At 42.5% G+C, this 22026-nt stretch overlaps 1 protein-coding gene and 1 long non-coding RNA gene across 4 annotated transcripts in view; one reads left to right on the plus strand and one right to left on the minus strand.

Annotated features, from left to right (window-relative positions):
• The window catches only part of SYT9 (synaptotagmin 9), a 67902-nt gene extending 54013 nt beyond the window's left edge, over positions 1-13889 (minus strand). For all 3 annotated transcript variants that reach the window (XM_053946208.1, XM_053946207.1, XM_053946209.1), the window contains exon 1: positions 13661-13889. In XM_053946208.1, the coding sequence (XP_053802183.1) occupies positions 13661-13808 (148 nt within the window). In that variant the 5' untranslated portion in view covers positions 13809-13889. The remainder of the gene's footprint in view (positions 1-13660) is intronic.
• Positions 13890-16065: 2176 nt separating this feature from the next.
• On the plus strand, positions 16066-19578 carry LOC128789907 (uncharacterized). Its single transcript, XR_008431574.1, has 3 exons — positions 16066-16212; positions 16706-16803; positions 18528-19578. It is a non-coding gene; the product is annotated as an uncharacterized LOC128789907 (long non-coding RNA).
• The last annotated feature ends 2448 nt before the right edge of the window (positions 19579-22026 follow it).

The raw sequence follows: 22026 nt of genomic DNA on the forward strand, positions 1-22026 counted from the left end.
AAAAGTTCTGCTACTTCTAAGGGAAAAACAAATACAATGGATGGTAAATTTATAGCCACAGTTTTTTTCATCTTCTGCTCTCTAAAAATAGTAATGGGGGTTCTCATTTCTGCAGAGACAGCTACATCCCACTTTTCTTTCTAGCTGGAATACACTGATGGGATTTGCTAACTTTTCAGCCACTTCAGTGGAATAACTTTAGGATAATTTTTGAGAACTTGGCTCTTTTTCCTTTGTCATCCAACACAGGTAAGTAAGGCACCCACCAATATCTACTTCTTACCCATGTTCCACATGGCCCCTCAAAATAAATAAAGAAATTAGGTTGAAAGAAGAAAATAAAATCACTCATCTGATAGCTTGATTATATTAGGGGAAAAAAAACCCTAAAACTGAATTACATGAACAGTACTTTAAATATTTTCTTTAGACTCAGCTGCTTGTACACATCCTTTTCTCAGGAAGTCCCTGTGATCCTATGTCCTTAAAATCAAAACAATTCCCACCATCGGGTTGACTCAGATGACTGTAGGAAAAAAAAGGAATAATTTTTGAATGACTAAATGTGAATGTTAAGAAAATAGAAATCTTTTCACTTGTAGGCCTGACATTACATTCACTAAGAAAAAAACTGACAAAAAAAGAAGAAGGGAAAAGGGCCAAGCACTTCCAAGAACTGCATGTTCCAAACTTCCAGACTCGTGAAAGTTGTGCTGTTAGTGGGTTGTTGAGTAGAGTTACCCACTGTAATTTCTCTAGAGAACTTTCATGTAAGGGGTGGGCAATTAATTCTGTAAGTTTCCTAAACATGAGCACAACATACATTGAGGCATACTGAAATGAATAAACAGATATCCTTAAGAACAAGTAAATAGAGCCAGTAAAAATACACTCTTTAATCCCAAATGTGAGGGGGACACAAGCTGGAAATGGGGCATATTAGAAACGTGCCCCTCTCCAAGAAAAATATGTTTTATTCTGCATTTCTGCTACAATAATGTGAACAGGACTACCATGACCATATTCCTTTCAGTTTCAGGCTCAAGTGGTATCACACCAAGATGTGCATTTGTAATCCAAGCCCAGCCATGAAAGCAAACACTCAAAACTCTGAAATTATGCTGAAAATGGGGCAATAAACAGCAAAATGCTGGGATATGCAAAAGATTACCTAAAGTTACCCTGTTAGAGTTGTTGCTGTGTCAGATACGGGCTGGAGTGAGTGGCATGATTTGAGTCTGAGAATATAAATCCAAGCTTGCAAAAAGGTATCATGAATAAATTCCATAGCTAAACATATGAAACCTAGCATAGAAATACAAGTTTTGAAATCCTCCTCATGCTTTTATTTAGTCCCATTTGAATGTGTATTCCACAAAATCACTGCCTCTCAATTATGGCTTCCTTGCTGATAACAGAGGCACATTTCTATTTGCTAACCCACACAGGAGGAAAATGTATTCTGTTTATTATTTATAAGAGTAAAGTGCTGAGAGGCCTCAGCAAAGCCCAGGCTCTTATTTTGTGTTTGCTATGAAAATAGAGTGAGCCATATTCAGGCTGGCTACTTTCCACCTAAATCCTTGGGCCCACAGTTTTCTCTTGGCTGCTTTTTAGGCCATTTTCTGCTCAATGCTTTACTGGCATCACACTTGAGACATGCCCTGCTTTCTCTGCTGATTACAGACACAGCATTAGATGGAATTTTTACTGCATATCACTACTGAAAAAGCAGCTGAAAGGGTAGGGAAAACCAGCACTGACAGATTTCTACAAGATCACATCTCAAGTTCACTATTCAAAAAACAGCCTTAGTTTTCACAGTCCCAACTAGTAGTCTATGGCAGCCAGCTAAAACACGACTCCTGTCTCTAAAAAACATCCCTGAGTTAAACACCTTTGTATTAACAGATTCTTGAGTAATATTTGGTCAGCAGGATTTACAGGCAGGTACCTCCTGTGCTGTTTTGTGTGCTCATTCCCTCCTCAGCTGGGGTGAAGTCCTTCCATTACCTTGAACCAAGTGCATCAGCATCATCCCTTCCATTCAACTGCTGAGTCAGGAAATACTCTGTCAAAGCTTGTTTTTTCCCCTTATTTATTTTTTTTTTTTCCAGAGGCTAACAGGTACAAGAAAACGCAACATTTGGGTTTTTGAAAACAGCAGTGCTAATATTTCTCTCAGGATGACCTAGGGATTTAGGATCTATTTGCTGTCATTTACTGGGAACAGTACTTCTTGAAACGCTGCAGAAGGGGAGCTTCCCTGCTCATGAAGGCTGGTTATGCAACACTTCTGTATCTAATGTTTTTTCTATTCCTGTCCTAATAAAACTATTTTTATTTATTAGCAACATCTGCAAATTTAACAACCCCACCATGTGCTATACTACGTACAATGAATCCAAGATCTTACGTGAATACCCACTGTGAGGTGTTTCTTTTAAAGTCAATGACTCTATGATTGCAATTATTAGTTGCAAACTATGTTTCAAACCACTGGGACTGCCACAAAAGAGAAAGAATTGCTCTTCTTTTACAGCTTGGGAAGTTTTCTACTGCTGGAGTCCAAGGACTTACATATTTCCCAGATGCAGCTGGCTGTTCTTGCTGTCATGCACTCCACTACACTCCTTTACTGATTGCTTTATCATATCCAATTTGCTCACATATCTTTGAGATAGCATTTTGAGGCACTAATTTTTCAGCTTTCTGATCTACTTTGCCTGGTGAGAAAGTAAAAAGGGATTTTCACCGGCCTTGATGCAGCAGTGAAGACCTGAGAAAGGAAAAGGGAAGAGGATGGAGGGACTGCACAGTTTCTTTGTCTCTCCATCTCCTGTACAGCATATGTCATAGCAGATACTGTCAACAGGGCTGGGGAGAAGAAGCAGACAATGGAGAAAGAAAAGCAAAGGGAAGAGAGCTGTTAAATTTATCCTTGGCAAAAACAACTCACAAAGGCAGCAAGACCATCCTGAGAGGAAATCCAGTGTGGGAGAAAATCTGGGATGCTGCTCAAGAGAACAGGACCTGGTGAAATAAAAGGCAGTACTGATTTGGGTTTTGAATTCCCTAATTCCCCTCCTCCCTGGCTCTCATGATTTTGAATGAAACATTAATACTGCCTCAGATGCTTCTTCCCTCCAAGGCCAATCAGCTGCTCAGCAGGGCGTGAAGCGGTTGTTCATTTGAACAGCTAACGAGGGAGTGGAAGGACAGAGCTGATTCTGAGGCTTTTCCAGCACTGCTGAAGCTCACATTTGTCTTGACACACAGGGAATGACCTGAAGAGCCTCTCTTCACTTTGGAAGATGAGGAGTGGTGTGTTAATTCTGTGTAAACAACCCCGAGTTGTCAGAAGGGATAATTTTTCAGGATACGGCCGTAAACATCCAGTTTTGAGACGGGAGTAGACACTTCGTCCTGCTTAGTGCCATGGCAACAACTACCACTGAAAATCCTCTACATAGAGAGGGGTACAGAAAAAAGGGAGGTAAAACTGCCAAACAACCAAAAATGTTAAATCCTGAGCCTTCCATTTTAACAAAATTACTGCTTCATCTCCCAGTGCGCCGAGCCTTCAGGACAAGAAAGTGAATCCCAAGACTGAATTTTGGATCTTCCTGAAGGTGAAAAACTGCTTCCCTCTAATCTGGGAAGGAAAGAAAAGTTGAACTGGCTGAAGATGCTGCTGGTCCTGTTGCTATTAAGGTCTGTTCTGGTTTCCAGCTCCCAAGAAAAGGAGAAAGAAAGGAAGAAAAATCCATCACAGGAAGAAAGAGCAGTTTTTGTTCACAGTGCTGGGTCTGACTTGTAACACTACAGAAGGACCTATAGAGTAATCACCATTCAATCACTCTGGCAAACCTATACCTGTGCACTGCTATTTTGGGAACTGCTTTTAGCTATTTTATCATCACTGGCTCCTAGCAGCAGCAGGAAAGAAATCATCTTGACTAGTCAATTTGCTCTTTATAACACAATGACAACAGAACAAGAGACAGGTACAGAACGAATAAGGTAGGCAGGAACAAGACATTAACTTGAGAATGAGAGCAGATATAAAAATGTTTCACCTTCTGCAGCTAAGAGAAGCTGGCAGGAACAGTGATGCTGCTGCACAGGGAAGAGTCAAGGTGACAGCTTTTCCAGAATAGGGGAAGCCACGATGGCCAAGCCTTCTGTTTACTGATCAGCCACAGCCCAAATGTCACCATCAAATCCTGATTTCTCAGGCTGGCTTAGAAAGCTACTGAACCCACAAAAAACCCACTAGTCAACAAACAAACCAGCGATAGGACCCCAAGACAGACAAAGAATTTGGACAGGTCTGCTTTATCTATTTTTTTTCTACATCAAACTTCACAAAGAAGCTCAAAGTCTTCGAAGATCAGGACAAAAAAGGCAGATGTATAACACAGTACATCCACAGCCTTTCCTGTCCACTATGTCCCCACAGGCAGGTCCTCAGAAGCCCAGGCTTCAACTCTGCTAACTCTAATTTCCAGGTGACACAAGACTGCTTGATGCTCTTCGGTCCCTTAGGAATATGAGTTTTATCTCTCTCTTCAGAGGCCTGGCTGCCTGTTCTGCTCCTCAGGTCCATCTCCTGAGCAGAACAGTGACAAACACCATGCCCGTGCCTGCTGCACCTCGAGGTTTCAGCGCTCTTTGTTTGTGGAAACCCCCCTGAACTTTGAACAAACAAAACAAATGGACAAAACTGGGCCAGCCCTTCACCTTCTGTTTACCTGCTAAGCCTAATTTCTCACCTCTGCTTTTTTTTTTTAACTCACTAGTCATCTTCAGTGTTTGCCAACTTAAAACGAAAACAAAAAGGAGGAAAAGTTTACATTAGACTTTTGTTATCATGGATGCCTTAGTGGCATCTGGAGAAATATACTCTTTCTTGATGCATGATCTACTGCAGGAGAGAACACAATCACAGAAGAAAACAAAATTGGTTTAGATTTGTGTCTTGTATTACCCCGAGTAAATTGGTATAGCTTAAAAAAAAAACAGAAATGTACTGATAAGAGAATTTTCTCTTTAGAGCTTTACATATTCTTGAAGCAATACCAGATCTGTTTTCTCTTGTACTGAGTTGCTAATGGACCTAAAATCTCTTTACAGCAGGTAATGCCACTGCTACACATATCCTCCATCAGCCCTACTAGAGGGAATAGGAGAGCACTCAGCGAGAACAACTCAATACCTGCTGCATTTCCCATTTCCCTGCAGCCAGGCTCAGGAAACTCTCTTTTCCTTTCTGCTGTGCAGAGAGAACTTAGCATAATGAACACTTGAGATCAGCCTGTTTAGGGTAGGCTTCCCAAAAAGAGATGGAATAACTAGGCATTAATCTTATCCATTTCACTTCTCTAGGGGAAAAAAAAAAAACAAACTCCTCTTTTAAATGGGTAAAACATCTGTTACAAATGGAAACAGAAGATCATAAGACTGTTGGTCTCATTGATCATTTTCTAATTTGCATTGTACATTCCTTTCTGTAATAGTCGGATAATTTGTACAGAATTACAAGTTGCAATTATTTATAAAATTGGAAAGATGTGAGAAACAGCTTTTGGAATGTCCTTATCTGTACTGGCGAAACCATGAACTCCATAGCCATGAACCTCTTGCAAACCACAAAAGAAGCAGGAAGTTTTAAAAGGGAGCTCGAAAGGAATTTTATATAGCTACAGACAGATGCCCAGTGAGACAAGTGTGTAAGATGGGTCCAACTTTATGTACTGACTGATTACACAGCTACTGAAACTCTCACTGCATTCAGAAATTTCGCTAAATGGGAGAAGAAAAACAAACTATATTGCTCAAGTCAGACAACTAAAACAGAGATGAATTGAAGAGATTAAAAATAGGGCAGTAAATAAAATGAGATGCTGCTTGAGAAAAGGAGTGGGAACACCCCGATGGGCAAACACATGGAACACTGGTGTATACACACACAAGATTTATAAAAGGGATGGAGAAACCAGGCACGAAGTAACCTGGATGGGAATGATGAAGACTGGTTTACCAGAAGAAATTTTCAAAGATAAATATTAAGTGTTTTGTATACACACAGGAAAGGTCCATCACAGGGGGGAAGGAAGCATTTGGGGAGTTTCACACACTGTAAAATAGAATTAGGATGTTTTAAACAAACTCCCTGATGGACATGTAATGAACTGAAGAAACTTACATCCAAGGGAAGTCAGCAAGGCTCTCTTTTTGTGTGCATGTGAAACTCAGCAGGAACAAAAACAAAGTGGGAAAGTATCCTGGCAGGAATTATCCTATTTCAAATCCTCATTATTCTTATTTTAAAAAGAAATTTGGAAGGTTTCTGAAGAAGCCCTTTGAAAGTTTTAACTCCAAAATCATTAGTGCCTGACTTTTTTTTTTATTATTATTTTTTTGTTAGCATGGTGGATTTACAGAAATAATCTGAAAGCTTTTTCTGACAGATTATAGACTCTTCCAACATTTAGCTTTGGTAGACACACATTAACTGTAAACTGGCTTCAAACATACACACACACATGCCAGTTTCGACTGCATCTCCTGCATTTCTGAATTCCAGCTAACTTTAGGCTAATGAATGCCTAAATCCAAAAAAAGAGAGGCAGCTGAACGTCTTGAGCAGCTTAAGCCACACAATAATACCCAGTGTGACCACAACAGCAAATGCAAGAAATGTGCAAACCACCACCTGTTATACACAACACTTTATTTCTGTACTCTCCAAATAAATGGATCGAGTACTCTCTACTTAACAGTACTACAAAGCATACAAAAAAGATTGATCTTGCAAAATGATGAACTTTAAAAACTGCAGTTGCAACTGACAGCATCTGTAATTAATTATTTTAAATTTTTATCCCTTGGACTAAAATTTTGTTAGCAATATGAAAGGGACATAAAGCTTTAGGTCAAAATAATCTCTCTTTATCTCTTTGGTCTAAATAAAGCCACAGAAGAGCTTAAATGAATGACAAAATATAGCAAAAAATGTACAGTGCAATGTTCTTAAGTACAGCTTTGCACAACATCAACAATGATCATTATTTTCAGTGGGGGAAGAGCTAAACCCTAGAAATGTGGTTTTAAATAAAAATACATAAATTGCAGTTTGTGCTCAGCCTCTACATATTGCACATCAAAGCTGGTACAGAGCTGCACAGCCTCGAGACTGAGTTTAAGCAGATCTGCTGTTATGACAGCAATAATTTTGGACTTACATTTCTAGGTCTCTGAATTGTCAGTGTAATTAAACTCACACAAATTAGTTTGGAAAGGAATTTTCCAGAAAAATATCTGGGGTAACATGTGGCTGATCATTTGTAGTTGGGACACGAAATGTGTGGATCACAGAAATACCTAACAATTCAGTATTCCACCATAATAAAACTCTTAAAATGTCATTACTGTAACACAAGTTTGTGGGGTTTTTAGGAATTAATAACCCATAAATCTGTCACAGCAACACTTCTTCTTAAGCAATCAGAGCTTTTGGTGACAAATGTAAACTGTGGCCTGCACAAAGATTTTGGGTAGCTCTAAAGAAAGCATGATTAGAAATTTTTTTCCCCTCTCCTGCCATCTAGGAGGAATGTGCAAACCCCACTGAAATAGGAGGTGTGACAAATGCAGCGATCAAGATTTAGTGGCAAAACCAGTTTGTATGTACAAGGGCTAAATTAACCTATTGCTCTTCATCAGCAAAACTGGCATTTAAACAGGAATTCAGGTGTAAGACTGTATGCTATCTAGACATCCTGATTTTCCAAGGTCATTACTCTTCAGGCTGTTTTCAATGATAGATATTTTTGTTACTTGCAGTTGAAACTAACTCGTTTTCCTTAATGTTCATTGCACACTTGGAAGAGACTTGCATAACCTGTGTGGCTGTAGAGATAACTGATTTCTGATTCAGTTAGCATGTTGTTCTAACCTGTAGTATTACTTCACAAATGGGCTTGCAATGACTCCAGGAAATAAGTAGTATTTTTATATATGTGTCATATTTGAGCAAACACATTTTTTTTCTGTTAAATACAAAGAGGTGTTGTTGGCATCAGCCTATTTAACCCGGTGTTACACATCGTTGTAGCTTCAGGGTATAAGGGCAGACCGTGAACAACAAACATTTGGTGAAATCCCCATGTAAGTGAGGACTAAAACCAAAATGGAAATGGAAGCTCCTACTTTCCACATCTCTGGATGCAGAGGCCAAGAAGGGCTGGAAGCCACCTTCCTCTTGCCTTTTTCTCATAGACTTGAAACATTTCTGCTCCCCACAGTGTCCAGGAGCATCCATGGGACAGCAGTGCAGTGAGGTCTGGTCACAGGAACTACAGAAAACCTCCTCATGTTTGGCTTCTCCAGCTAAAGTGCAGCTGCTCTGCATGTCTGGAAAATATAAAGTGATCTCAGTAGAGCTGGCTCTTTCATATCTGAAGAGTATTTAACACGACTGTGTTCCAGCCTGATCAAAGCTTGGTTTCATCGTGAGGAAAATCTTTGTAGTCGTCCTTTTCTCTGGTTCTGAAGCGTTAAGTCATAACTTAAACACCTATAATTCTTCAGGTTGGCTGCTAAAGGAACAAAAATGCATTCCAGGAAAATGTTGTATGTGGTTATAATAAATTAAAATCTTTACTTTTATTTAAATTTATTTACCTTAATTACAGCTTCGAGCCATTATTAAGTGCACAGCTAGTCCCTTTATTTTGAACATGATTTGCTCTTCTCTACAATTTGTTTCAAAATTTAGCTATCTGTTTAAAACAGATTTCCAAGGAGAAAAACAATATTAAACTCCTCCAGTATGACAGGAAAGTCTCTGAGAGCCTCTTTGTTTAGAGGGAATTAAACTAGCAGAGCATTTTAGAATTCAAGCAACAGGAAGTAATTGTTTTTACCTTGTTCAAACTTGTTCCTGACTTTTCAAAAGAGAAAATGAATACTTATTTTTAGTCTAAAATACATAACAACGCTGTAGTTTTTTCAACTCTTGAAAGACCACTTTGGTTCTCAAAACCCAAAGAACTTGGGCCTCACAGTGTTCATTCATTTGACCTCAAGAGAGGAAATATGATTTACACTTGTCCTCTATCCTACAAAGTCTTGCACTAGCAGGACACATTGAATACTATCAGGAAAGGAAAAACAAAAAATATGGAGAGCAACAGCTCACAGTGAGGAAAATAAAATTAAAAAAAAAAAACATACTGGAAGTCATTTCGCCCACTCAAATGTATTTCATCTCTTTAAAACTTGTAAATGCTTTTTGAATTTATCTAGATAAATCTAGATGTACTTAGCATCTTGATATGCTCCTGGAAGATTTGGGGGGTGAGGTGGGAATAAATCAGGAAGGAATTTAAGGTATAAAAATTTTAAAATATCTTTTTAAGGAATCTAACTACTTTCTGAAGACAGGTTTTGTTTTTAGACTCAGTTCTGAATTAAAGGGAAACTTTTTGAGGTACAATTTAATTGCAAGTGTTAGCTTTCTAGGGAATGAGCATCCTACTGGAACAACACTCTCCACAGAAAACCTTGGCTCTCACATTCCACCACAGGGCTGGGAGGCCATGGTTATGCCTCTTTGGCTTTCTGCTTCTTTGTACTTTTCTCTGTCCTGAAGCTGAAAGTGGACATTAAAAAGTAAAGTACTGATTCATAAAATGCTTAAATTCTACTGCAAGACCATAATTGCAGGTTCTTGTACATTTTGTCTTCAATATCCATCACATTTCCACTCCCAGATTTTTTAATTTCTTGACTGTCAGCTATCTTTACCCCCATCTAGTGCTAAAATCTGGCTTTCTGTCACTGTGAAATATTGATCTCATACTTATGACCTGTAAAACACTTTATGCCTAATGGCCATTGTTATGCCCACAATATTCATCATGTATTCTGTTTCAGCATCTTTTAGTGAATTTTAAAGAACATAATTAAGACCTTGATGGCTCATACTCAAGACGTGCAATCCAAAGCATCAGAAAACTTTACTTTTTATTTATATTCATTTTTCCATTACAAAATTAATGAAAAATTCCCTATGATTAGTGGCGTGGACTTTTGTTAGAATCTTTATTTCATAAGCAACCTTTTTGTCTTAATTCTTCTTTTCATGGTCAGTCTCTCTATCAAGATTTTCTGCTTTCATGATTTTGTTGTTGTTGTTTTGGTTTACTGGATTTTTTTTTTTTTTTTACACATTGAAGGAATTCTTCTGCACATTCCTGCCCTACAATATTTGCTTTATCATGTATCGTGGGGTGATATTGCATGATCTTGAGTGATTGCTTTCAAATGCCCATATGACAAACATTGTTTTTACTTGAATATGTCTGAGAGGTCCATCTGACTCTCCTTTATGAATGCATTACATACTTGACGTGTTCAGACTTTGCAATTTACCCTCAGAAAGCCCTTCAGTGATACTGAAATATTATTGACATTTTACAATGGAACAGAAAACGAGTCAGCTTATTAAGGTATCTAAATGCTTAAGGATGCCTTTTGGGGATTTTCAAGGTTGCTCTGACACATAACTCTTATTGAACTAATTGAAGATTTTTCACTAAATGCCTAATTTGCATTTTTAGTTTTATGAAAAGCTTTAAAATCTGACTCACTCGTGTCACCCTTGAAATCCAGTGGACCAGCATGTTAAACCCAGATCTCATTAGCCCTTAAACTCGTGCTCAAAGCACATGCAGCACTCCCCACAACAGGGGAAAACCGCAGAAACATACTGAAAAACTGAAAAATAAAGATGTGGCACACACCACAAGCATCCAGTCCCCTCCTGGCCCGAGTCACACAGCCAAGTGCATCAGATGTCAGGCAAGAGAGGAGTGGATCTCCAGGGATCTGGCTGCTCCGTGCTGGGGCTGAGCTTGGACACAAACACTGGCACCAGGCTCAGCAGCCCCTCAGCTCCCTCCCTCTCCCAGCCAGGGGTGGGTTTCTCTAACAAGTCCTGACAGAGGACAGAGCCCACATCCACGAATGGCTTCAGCCAAAGGTGCTGCAGAATTATCTGTACTCACCATGTCACTGGGTTTGGGCAAGGCTTCATTTCAGAAGCACTTTTCAAAGCCTGTCCCCGTGCACTAATTCCTGCACAATTACCTAGTCATGTACCTCATCAGACACTTAATCATGCACTTTTCTCCACTCTGATCTTTTTTAGATTGCTGTTTTGGGTGGCCTAAGAGCCAGTTGCTCGGTCTGACTAAAGCACATCACGTTCACACCTCGGGAGGCAGGAAGCTGGAGCAAGGACAGCTTCATCTTTTGCCCAGCTCCGGTAAGGAGACGCTGTCCTTCAGCACCACTTTCCTCCACATCCCTATTCAGGCCTCTAGCGGCTGCAAAGGGAATGGATCGGCTGTCAGGGCTTTTTAAGGCCATTTTGCCCTTGTTAAGTCAATGAAATTCACTCCACACAGCAAGCTGGGTTTGGTCAGTGTATTTACTGCCCTCTCACTATGTATTGCTTCATTTTGGAAGTCACGTGCGCTGTCTTCTTACAGTCACAGCACCACAACCAAGGACCGGCTAAACAAACCACGTGGACAGCCACACTGGGATAAGAAATACATTTTAATCAAAGAAATACGAGATTAGGTAAATTAACAACTTCCTGACGTGACTACCTCACACAACTATTTTCCAAGTCAGGGTTTATGGGTAACAAGTTGCCTGCTAGACCCCCTGAGACTGGCTGCAGCTGCAAAAAAATAAAAACGTTCAGCTTGAGGCCAATGGGAAGATGCTGCCTGCAGCATAATTGCTCAGTGTTGTTGCACATTGGCTGGCGAGGGTTAGGGACTGCTGCTCTGTGTAATCGAGCAGGTTCGCGACGACACCGGAAGGCTGTTGTGTAATAACAGTTCTAGCAAAACAGGTAGAAATAAACACACTTTTTTTTTTTTTTTTTTTTTTTTTTTTTCCCCATCTTTAGGTAGAGGTGATAAATTTTTACTGAGCACGCCATGTTTTAAAATCACTCCCAAACAGATGCCAGGTATTCTTTTTGCCTGAGGCTGATGAAAAAAAAAAAAAAAAAGAAGCAGGTAGCTTCTGAAAGAAATCTGAAAAGCTGTTAGCCAAGTGGCGGAGGTTAAAGTCTCCATGCGCATTTCAAGTAGTTTCATATCCAAAGTGAGCACTGATTTCAGCAGACGGCTTTGGAATCATGACCTGATATACAAATACATGACTGATCCTCTAGTAAATGAAAATTACAGAAAATCACAGGTGTCTGTCCTAAAATTACTGCTTATATCAACAAAGTAATTAAATCTGCCTATATGAACCAAACAATTATATTTGCCTACTTTTAAAGAAACCCTATCAAACATTGCATGAATCACTCCAATTTGAATATTTTAAGTAGTGAAAAGCCAGAATGGCTGCAAATAACTTTGGATACAAGCAAACTGAATGATGGAAAATTCCTTATTCATTTATTGTGACAGCACATCGTTTTCCTCCATTGAGTATTTTTTTATTTAGTTTTACTTGTTTTCTCCAGGCCTCCAGCATATCCAAGGATTTGTCAGGAAGTTGCACTCTGGAGCGTTACTTGAGGCTACTAAATTACAGAAAAGAGCGTCATTAGACTGCCCTATGCTAAATGGACTGATTTATTTCAGAGAATAATGAAGCAATGAAAACTGTGCTGCGATGACTGGCTGATCTAACAGCAAGGCTCTCCAGTACTGCAAACGTTTATCAACTTCTGTCTTAACTCAGTAAATTTCTCCCCATACTGAGCAACCTCAACTTGATGATGTAAAAATAAATATAATAAGCTCCTACTCTAAACTGCAATTTGCCCTTCCCTTGCATCCAGAGACAAATCCTCAATCTTTTCTGGTTTTGTGCAGCTAGAGCTCAGCTTCCTTACGAGAAAGCTTCCTTAAGTTAAAGTTTTTAAGTAAGAGTGTTATGCCACGATGTGGAAGCCATAAACCCTGACAAACACACAGAAACCAACCCAGCGCACACCCAGTCAGACCCACAGCCCCCACGTCTGCTCCAGAAACGGGAGGAACAGTCTTTTTTTTTTAGCTCGCGACACACGGAACCGCGGAGTTGCGTTAAACCCGCGCTCCAGTTAAACCGAGCCACGAAGCGCCCTGGCCGCTTCTCGCCGGGGCGCTGGGGGATCCGGGGGAGCGGCGGGGCAGCCCCGGGCCGCCGGCACCGCAGCGGCGCCGGCCAGGGCGGCTCCGACCCGCTCGGGGCGGCAGCGCCCGCGCAAAGTTGCGCGCCCGCCCCCCCCCCCCCCCCCGCGCTGCCGCACCCGCCGCGGGCTCGGGGAGCGCTGCGGGCTCGGGCTCGCGTCTCCCCCAGCGTCAATCGAGCTCCGAGGCACCGAAGCCCGGACCGGCGTCCTCCCCGCGCCGGGCCGGGCAAACCCGCCCGGCGCCGCGGTCCCGGAGCATCCCCCCGCCGCCTCCTTCCCTGCGCGGCCGCCCGCTGCCGGGCAGCCCCCGCCGCGCCGGCAGGCCTCTCCCCACGGCTCCCGGCAGCCCGGGGATGCTCGGGGGAGCTCGCCCTCCTCCCGCAGCCGGGGCCGGAGGGAGGTCGCCGGTGCCCGCGCCCCCGAGGGCGGCGGCCGTACCTGAGTCGCTGAGGCGGGGCCGGGCTCTGTCCCGCAGGTAGTAGATGAAATCCCGGCAGTTCTCGTTCTCCACCGCCCCGACGGAGCACAGCTCGGCCAGCAGCTGCAGCGCTTTCTGGCAGATCTCGTCCTCCCTGTCGCCGGGCATCGCCCCGCAGCATCCTCGGGAGCGGAGCGGAGCCCTGCGGTCAGGCGCCGCGCCGCTGCCCGCCGCCCGCCTGCGGCCGCCGCGCCGCCGCCCGCATCCTCCTCAGCCGGCGGCGCCCGCCCCGCCGGGCCGAGCCGGGCCGGGCCGGGCCGGGCCGGGCCGCCCGCCGCTCCCCGCGGTGCCGCGGCCGGGGGCGCACGGGGGTCCCACCAGTTGAACGCGAGGGCGGCAGCGCCGGCGCCGCGGCCGCCCAGCCGCGCTGGCGCAGCGCTGCCGGCGGGGGAGCGGGCGGGGGCCGCCGCGCCCCTCTCCGCCCCGGGGGCAGGACTGGCCCGCTCCCGGAGCGCACACGCTCCTCGGGGAAACTTCAGAGGCGGCGCGGGGGCTGGCGGGGCGCGGAGCTGGGCGCGGGTCCTGACGGGCAGCGCCCCGTCCCCCGCCTCCCCATGGCGGGCAGGCCCGGCCCTCCGCCGGCTCGTCCCGGGCCGTGCGCCCTTGTGCCTCGGTGCCCGCTGCTGCTCCGGAGCGAGCCCGTTCGCCCGGCTGCTCCGGCTGCCTCGCTATCCGGAACGCGCGCCCTCGCAGTCGGGAGGGGAAAGTGTCAGAGGTGCAGCCCGGGCGGATCGGCGATCTTCATTCAGCGGATTCATGCTGCCGGGTTAAAAAGAGTTAAAGCGCGGCTGAGACAGCTCAGGCACCTGAGACCCAGCCGTAGCCGGAGGGGAGGGCAGGAGAGCCTTCCCGGAGGAGGTGGGGGCTGAGGAGATGTCTGCCATTAGGCATGTTTATCCTGACAAGTAAGGGATTCGTAAGGTGCTGCTTCGCTTTCTGGGTTTGTAGGCTGGGAGGCTGGTGGGTGTCATGAGGGGAAAAGCTGAGAACTGGCTGCTCCATTTAACTTCATTTTTTTTTTCTCTCTCTTTCCCTTTTATAATACTTTAGGCAAATATCAAAGGCCACGGTAAGCTCAGGAAGTTCAGACTGGTGTGGATGTTCAGCCTCCTGTTTAAAGACTGCTGATAACGGTTCTAGAAATAGCATCATCTTCTAGTAGAAGCTTTTTTCTTCTTAAAGAGAAAAGTATATCATTGAAATGAGATGCATTTGGGGAGAGGGTATTAATAAGAAAAGTTGTTTAATAATATAACTTGCCTCCTAGTGCTTTGGCAACATTGCTTATGTCTGAAAAGCATTCCCCCCTCTACTCCCCTCTTTTTAATACAAAAATGATATCTGTAAAACATGATTGTATAAGCCAGGCATAATTCCACCAGTAATCAGGCGACTCGCTCAGGCTGGCTTTGTCATTGTTAAAAATTAATAATAGATAATAAAATAGTGTGTAGCTGTTACACTTGTTACCATTGTAATCACGGTTTTGAGGGCCAGAGATTTTGATGACATCAGTATATGTTTTCACATCTAACTGTGTGAAACTCTCTGCTGCTAGTCTCAATAAATGCCGCACAAATACTCGTCTTGGTGCTGGAAAAAAACAGTGGAGTTTTTGTTTCTCCGAGCATACAGGGAGAAAGACAACTCGTAAGAGGTACTGTCAGTCACAGCTCTTCCTCTGGAACTAAGGACCAGGCTTCAGCAGTCCTGCTGCTTAACCTACTGCACTGAAGAAGGGGCAAATTTTAAAGAACTTTGTAGACCCAGAGGTACCAGAATGTCTTTTAGGGAAAAACAGGTTCAAGAGGGCTATCAGATTTTTCATATGTACGTAAACTCTCTAGAGGCAGAAACTTTCTAATTTGTAACACAAAATCAAGTCCAGGCCAATGCTGGTGATATGTCCAAGAGGAGGGAGGACAGTGGAGCTGTCAGAGACCACTGACAGAGATACCTGTAAAGTACAAAGCCCAGTGAGCGTGTGTGACCAGATTTTGAATTACTGTATACAATTTGCCTATAATTTGTGTATTATATTTTACATATTACTTGGCTATAATTTGGTCGTTTGGCACTGACCAAGATGGCTGTGCTGTTCTATAGCTTGACCTCTTTCCAGGAGAGACAAATATATCAACTGCAAAGTGATATAAATGCCAGAGTGTGTTTTTTATCCTGTGGGACCACAAGCCCATTGCTAGCTTGGGATTCAGGCTTGCTGCAGAGTGAGCTCTGGACAGCCTGGTGATGAAGCAGTAATTTCATTATCCTTCTCCTATAACAAAAATGTTGCTTCATTTTTTTTTTTTTTTTTGAATAGCAGCAATTTGAAGGTGCTGAAATGTTTGTAATACAGGTGCTTGGAGATGGAAATTTTTCAGTCTGGTGGAGGAGAGAAACTATTTGGACATCACTGCTTGTAAACAAAGGCATCTATTCTCCAAAGCTCTGAGCTCTAAGTGCACTGTGTGAGCAAATGCCCATGTCTCTGGAGACAACAGCAGTAAAGGTAATCAGCTGTGTCTCAAAGCAAGTGCAACATTTCCTTCCTGATCTTGCCTCTGAGAACCCGGTTATATCTGCCATTTTGTTATCATTGATTGCATGTTTGTCTTCTTGCAGGCACTCCTAGTTTACTCCTGTGTCAGCAGCAGATTTCCCCAGTTGAGGGGACTGTGTTACGTTTGAGATCCCTAATGAATGCTGCACTAATTAACTTTGGTCCTAGAAGGTCACTGAGTGATGCAGTGGGATGCTCTTATTAACCTTACCCTGAGAGTTACAATCTGTACTGACTGCCTTAAGTCTATAGGCTGAGTTAAGTCTATTTTTTTTTTCTGTTTAGCTCAAGCTGCCCTCACACACAATACAGTGTACTCACAAGTTAGAAAAAAAATCCCCAAGCCTGCTACACACAGAGTCAGAATAAGTTTAACTGTTTGACCTACAACAGTTCTGTCATCATCAATTGACACGTTCGTCTTTCTTTTCTTGAAATAAAGCTTTTCCACAGTGTTCTGGCAGCAGCACAAGGATTGCTGGCAATGAAGTCACCTTCAAAGCTGAGGCATTCATGGAACAAATGCATTTCTGGAAGCAAGTAAGGCAGCTTGCATCAGAATTTTTGTTATGGCTATGCTGCAACCAAAACCTATCAAGTATTTGTGTTGAGTATTTGTAATTGCTTGACTTATATTTGCCCATTTGGGCACAGCTCATCATGGGAGTACCTTTTTCTTTAAAAATAAGGGAGGAAGGGAGGCCAGGGGTATTTCAGGAAATCAAGAAAACACATAGAACAACTAAGTCACTAATGGAACACAGCAAGCAAGACTTTTTTTTTTTTCCCCAAGAAATCAAAGTTTGTGAATCTGTAGTTAAATAGGAAGACAAAATGTCTCAAAACAAGAATATTGCTGTGATTAAAGGAGGCCATTTCAACAAAGGCAGTCACCACTTGTAGTCCAGCCTGGAGAAAGGAAATGCCACTATAGGCTCAAGGATTGATACATCTATCAAAAATCTTTCTGGTATTGGCTGTGCCAGATTTTCTGCCTCACTCTCCCTCCTATATACAGTTACCCTTCTATTCTTCATGGATAGATCTTCCTCTGCTGCTGAAAAGTAGAGAATGCTCAGGTAAACATACAAGAGAATGGAAATCTTGGGTTTTTTTTTGAGATGATGCTTTTCTGAGCAGAGTCATTCTAGAGATGAGTTAGTTATTCTTCACAGAAGGTATTAGGAATTTTAAGGGGAGGTTAGTTAGAAAACAGGTATGTGCTCATTTGGGCTTTCCCTCTCATCACTGACTTTTAGAGGTCATATGGAAACAGGCTAGTCTTAACTAAAGGGAAGATGGTATTGTCACTTTGATGATGTTGGCATGAAAAAATAGCTCTCCTTGAGTATAATGGAGTCATTCGAAGATTTTGAGATCAGAATTACATACTCTGATGAAAGAAGGGATGGTAGTGTATTTTCATTATGGTTTTTATAAAATCCTAGGGCTTTTTATTTGAACTCACATGTCATTTATTGATGCCTGCTCAGATTTTAAAAATGTAATGCGTAAAACCAGTGTTAAGTGCTAGGATAGTACCGATCTTTGTACTTTCCTCTGCAGGAAGCCTGTGAGCTGTTCCCATGTCAGAACGAATAAAATGTCATTTTGGGGTTTTCTGGATGATGGTAGGGAGCTTTCTCCCAGCAGGTCCTGAAGGAAGAGCAAAGTGTCCCTCCTGAGCAGAGGAGAAGTGTGTCAAATGTCTGAGATGCCATCAAGTGTCACTAAAAGCTGTGCTGTACCAGTAGGAGTGGACATCTGCCAGGCAGTGTCCTGGTACAGCTGGGGCTCAGCTGCGTTCTGCAGAGTGAGCTGAAGGGGTGTGGGTAATGAATGAATTGTCTGAATGGAGGTTATGAGCAAAAACAAGGCTGCAGCTCCTCAGTGGGATTTTTTTTATGGTTCCTTTCTTCTTTTTGTTCAGTTGTTCTTTTCCCCTTGCTGCCATTGGACAAAACTTTACTGCCTAAGGAGAAGTTGCAAGCTCAAAGTAGAAGACACTGCACAGAAGACTGTAAACAGCTCAACATGAACACAAGCTCTTTGGACCACTTTCATGACCTCTTTATAACAGATTACTATTTTTTTTCTTGATCTTTATACCATTCACACTGTTTATAGAGAGTACTCTGGGTGCTGTAGCATGTCACATGCAATTTTAATCTATTTTAAGAAGGCTTCCTTAAAACTTGTGAAAGAGGGAGGAAAACACATCTCTTCTGATTTGCCTTCTAATTTGACAATCTCTTCCTTGACAGCTTTTGCAAACTCTACTGGGAGAACAAAAAGAAGTGTACTGAATAATTCAGCCTTGAGAGTGAATTGAGCTTGAGGAGAATTGCTGAATTCCCAAGTCTGTGGTTTGTGGTTTTTGTTATTGACTGCTCACATGGATTGAAAATCCTGTCTCTGCAGTCGGTGGTTTTTATCTCCCCTTCAGATTCTGCAGTTTTATCTGGCTTTCCATCCCTGATCACCAGCTCTCTGCTCTTGCAAATAAACACACGAGAACCATTGAAGGACCTTCCTGCTTCCAAGGAGAGCCATAGGTAGCCTGCTACACTAATAAATCAGATTTTAACATTGGACCTGAAAGTTGAAAATAGTCCAAAGAAAGTTGATGGAGTCATCATGCTAAGTATGAGGCACTATATTCCTACTATCCTCCCCTCACATGCTGGAATTTCCAAATTCTTAAGGAAGGTGAAAGTTTGATATCAGAAAAGAACCTCCTGAAAATGGGGTGTCTTAACTCAGCCTGAGATTTGCTGTTTATATTAACATGCTGATGGGAGCCAGACAATAACAATAGGAGCTGGTCCTGCATTTTATGCATTGGCAGCCAATAAGTAAAAAACCCCAAGTTAATAATATCATTTGAGAATTTCTAAATGCGTGAAATACAGAGCCCATTTTCTGCAAGGTGGAATGATGATGCAATATCTGTCACTGAAAGTAGCTTGCCCAGAAAAATGTTCTAATTGTAAGAGTCTACCAGTATTCGGGACTCTGTATAAAACCTGAACCATGCTCATAATTTCTTAAAGCCACTGAATAAAGTAAATGTTATTACCTCTAAAGCATTTTTCCCTAGTTCAAAAAGCAGAATCATCTGCAGAAAAAAAAAATATAGTCTGAAAATTGTTATCACACTGTCTAATTAACTCTTTTTTTTTTTTTTTAATTAACTCTTATTGACAAGCTCACTGAGTGGTAGAGTTCATATCAGGAAATATCTGAGCTCAGTCATAGTAAGGACTACAGGAAGGCTCTGCTAATGTATTTCCACTCAGCTGCTTACAGCTACAAATTAACATTTCCTAACCAAAATAAAGAAATAAAAATGTTTGGTGGATTTATGATGAATTTATAAGAGAATGCTAAGGAAGTGACTTTCAGTGAGGTGGATATGGTCCCTTATCCTTGAACTTTAAGAGATAACAGAACTTTAACCTAAAAAAGGAAAAAAATCCAAACCAAACCAAAGCCCAAACAAAATTCTTAATACCCAACAAAAAAAACCTCATTTTTGACTCATGGTAAATTAATGCTTTGTAACTTACTGATATCACCAGTGTTTCTGTAGTCATGGACTTCTCTGAAAGACAGCTAAATCTGGAAGAATTTTTAAATTAAGTGACAGGTCAGATGGGATCTGCTTGCAAGTGAACCAAATCCACAAGTCTCCTTGTGGAGGGATGAAAATTTTTATTCCTTAGTTCTGATTCACATCTAATCAAATAAACTGGAGTCCATCCAGAAGGCAGTTTTTGGTTTAAAATAGTCACTTAGCTGCATCAAGAATATGCTTTCTGCAAGGTATTCTTGAGGTAGGAAATGTAGAAATGGTGTCTGTTCTGGGCTAAAAATCCCTTTTGCCACAAGCAGGAATTAAAAACAGAGTTGTAGCACATGCATGCACACCGTTTCAAGTGCCAGAACACTTCTGGTTCTAGTTAAAGGGAACAAACCATGTCCCTAAAGGTGCTTCCCAGGTGTCTGTGTGAATCAGGGCTGCCCCTGCAGTGCTCCTGGAGTGCTGGTTTGAGCATCCTGAGGCAGAATCCTTTCCTCAAATCCATGGCTAAGGATGAAAAACTTACCTCGAAACTGCCCAGCTTTTGTAACAGCTGACTTGGGCACAGCCTTGTTTCTGGGCAAGGGAATGACAGGAATAACAAATCCCTCTTATCCAGGTGAAGGAGGAGAGGAAGGACTCCCAGAGGAACGATAACAAATCCCTCTTATCCAGGTGAAGGAGGAGAGGAAGGACTCCCAGAGGAACGATAACAAATCCCTCTTATCCAGGTGAAGGAGGAGAGGAAGGACTCCCAGAGGAACAGGGTGCTTTGCCCACACTGTGACTCGTGGTACCTCGGTGCAGTGTGTGCCAGCCTCCTGCTCCTGTGCAGCCACAGGGCCCAGTGCTGGGCATCAATCTGGGCACAGGATGGGGAGAGTTTTATGGGATCTTGGGCATCTCCCTTCCCAGCAGACTAAGAAACACCTCCTCTGCCCTATTGCAGTTGAAACACTGGGGGAATAAAATGAGCTGTGCTGCTGTGTGAGATACTTTTGAGGGAGAACCAGGTAAGCTGTTTCTTTGGCAGGGGCATAATTTGAACTTGTGACTGAGTCCCTTGTGTAAATGAGTTTTTTCAACACAATATAAACACTTCCATCAGCAGAATCGTGTTTTTTAGAAACGTATCTCTTTGTGATACTGAGGCAAAAGACACTGCAATTTGCTTTATTTGCTGTAACAGTTATAACCTATACCTTAGAACAGTTTTTTCTTCCACCCTGTGATCATCTCCCCAAACAGCTAGGAGCTATTTTTCCTTCTCTGAGGATGTTCTGATGAAGCTGATGCTGTGTGGTAGGTCCTGGCCACCTGCTTTACTTGGTCATGTGAATGTTTTCCTGAGTCATACTCCTAAAATACATTGATGCCTAAATCTAGGGGAAACTGACAATCGGTAGCAGTTGAACTTTCATATTACAGCAGAATTTATGTTAAAAATAAATTCTCACAAATTATTACTTTCTGGAATACATGAGTTGCTTGCTAAGAAACTAGGTAAGCACCTAGTTCACTGTGTGGGGTTCCTTTTGCCATTAATTACTCCATGAACTAAAGTCCACACCAAAACACTACAGAGGAAATTAAGATTCATGTTCCATACTTTTCTGGTTAAATACTGAAGCTGTCACAGAAATGTTCTCCAGCCTCTGTCAGCTGCTGTTAGCTTTCAGAGCCATGTTCATTCTTCTTTAGGCAGTGAGATTTTCAGCTCTTTTCAACACAGGAATATCTCTGCAGGCAGAAGAGTTAAGGTTGCTTTAGCAAGGCAGAGGGCACAGCCCATCTATAAGTTGTTCTGTGAGCCAGAACCTGTGGGAAAAAAATATTTTCTGTGATGAAATGACTCCTGGCCTCACCTTTTCCAATGTGATCTATGCGAGGTGCTGTTTTACTGAAATCCTGCTGTTTTGGTTACTGTGGCTTTTGATCTTAACCCTCCTGAAGCAGTGCCTGCCTTTGGGAGAGGATTCTAAACAGTATTCCAGGTGGCTGGTGGTGCCCTTTTAGTCTGAAGGAAAGAGGGGAAATGTAAAGTATGGTGCTGGTCCCAGTACTCCCTGGGGCTGTCTCTGCAGTGGTGTTTCAGTGGGTTGATGCCAGCAATCTCCTTGATCAGTAACAGAGCCAGTTTGAATTTTGCTGAGGCGTGTGCCTGGCTCCATGGATTGTGG

The sequence above is a fragment of the Vidua chalybeata genome, chromosome 6, assembly GCF_026979565.1.
Source record: "Vidua chalybeata isolate OUT-0048 chromosome 6, bVidCha1 merged haplotype, whole genome shotgun sequence".
Classification (NCBI taxonomy): domain Eukaryota; kingdom Metazoa; phylum Chordata; class Aves; order Passeriformes; family Viduidae; genus Vidua; species Vidua chalybeata.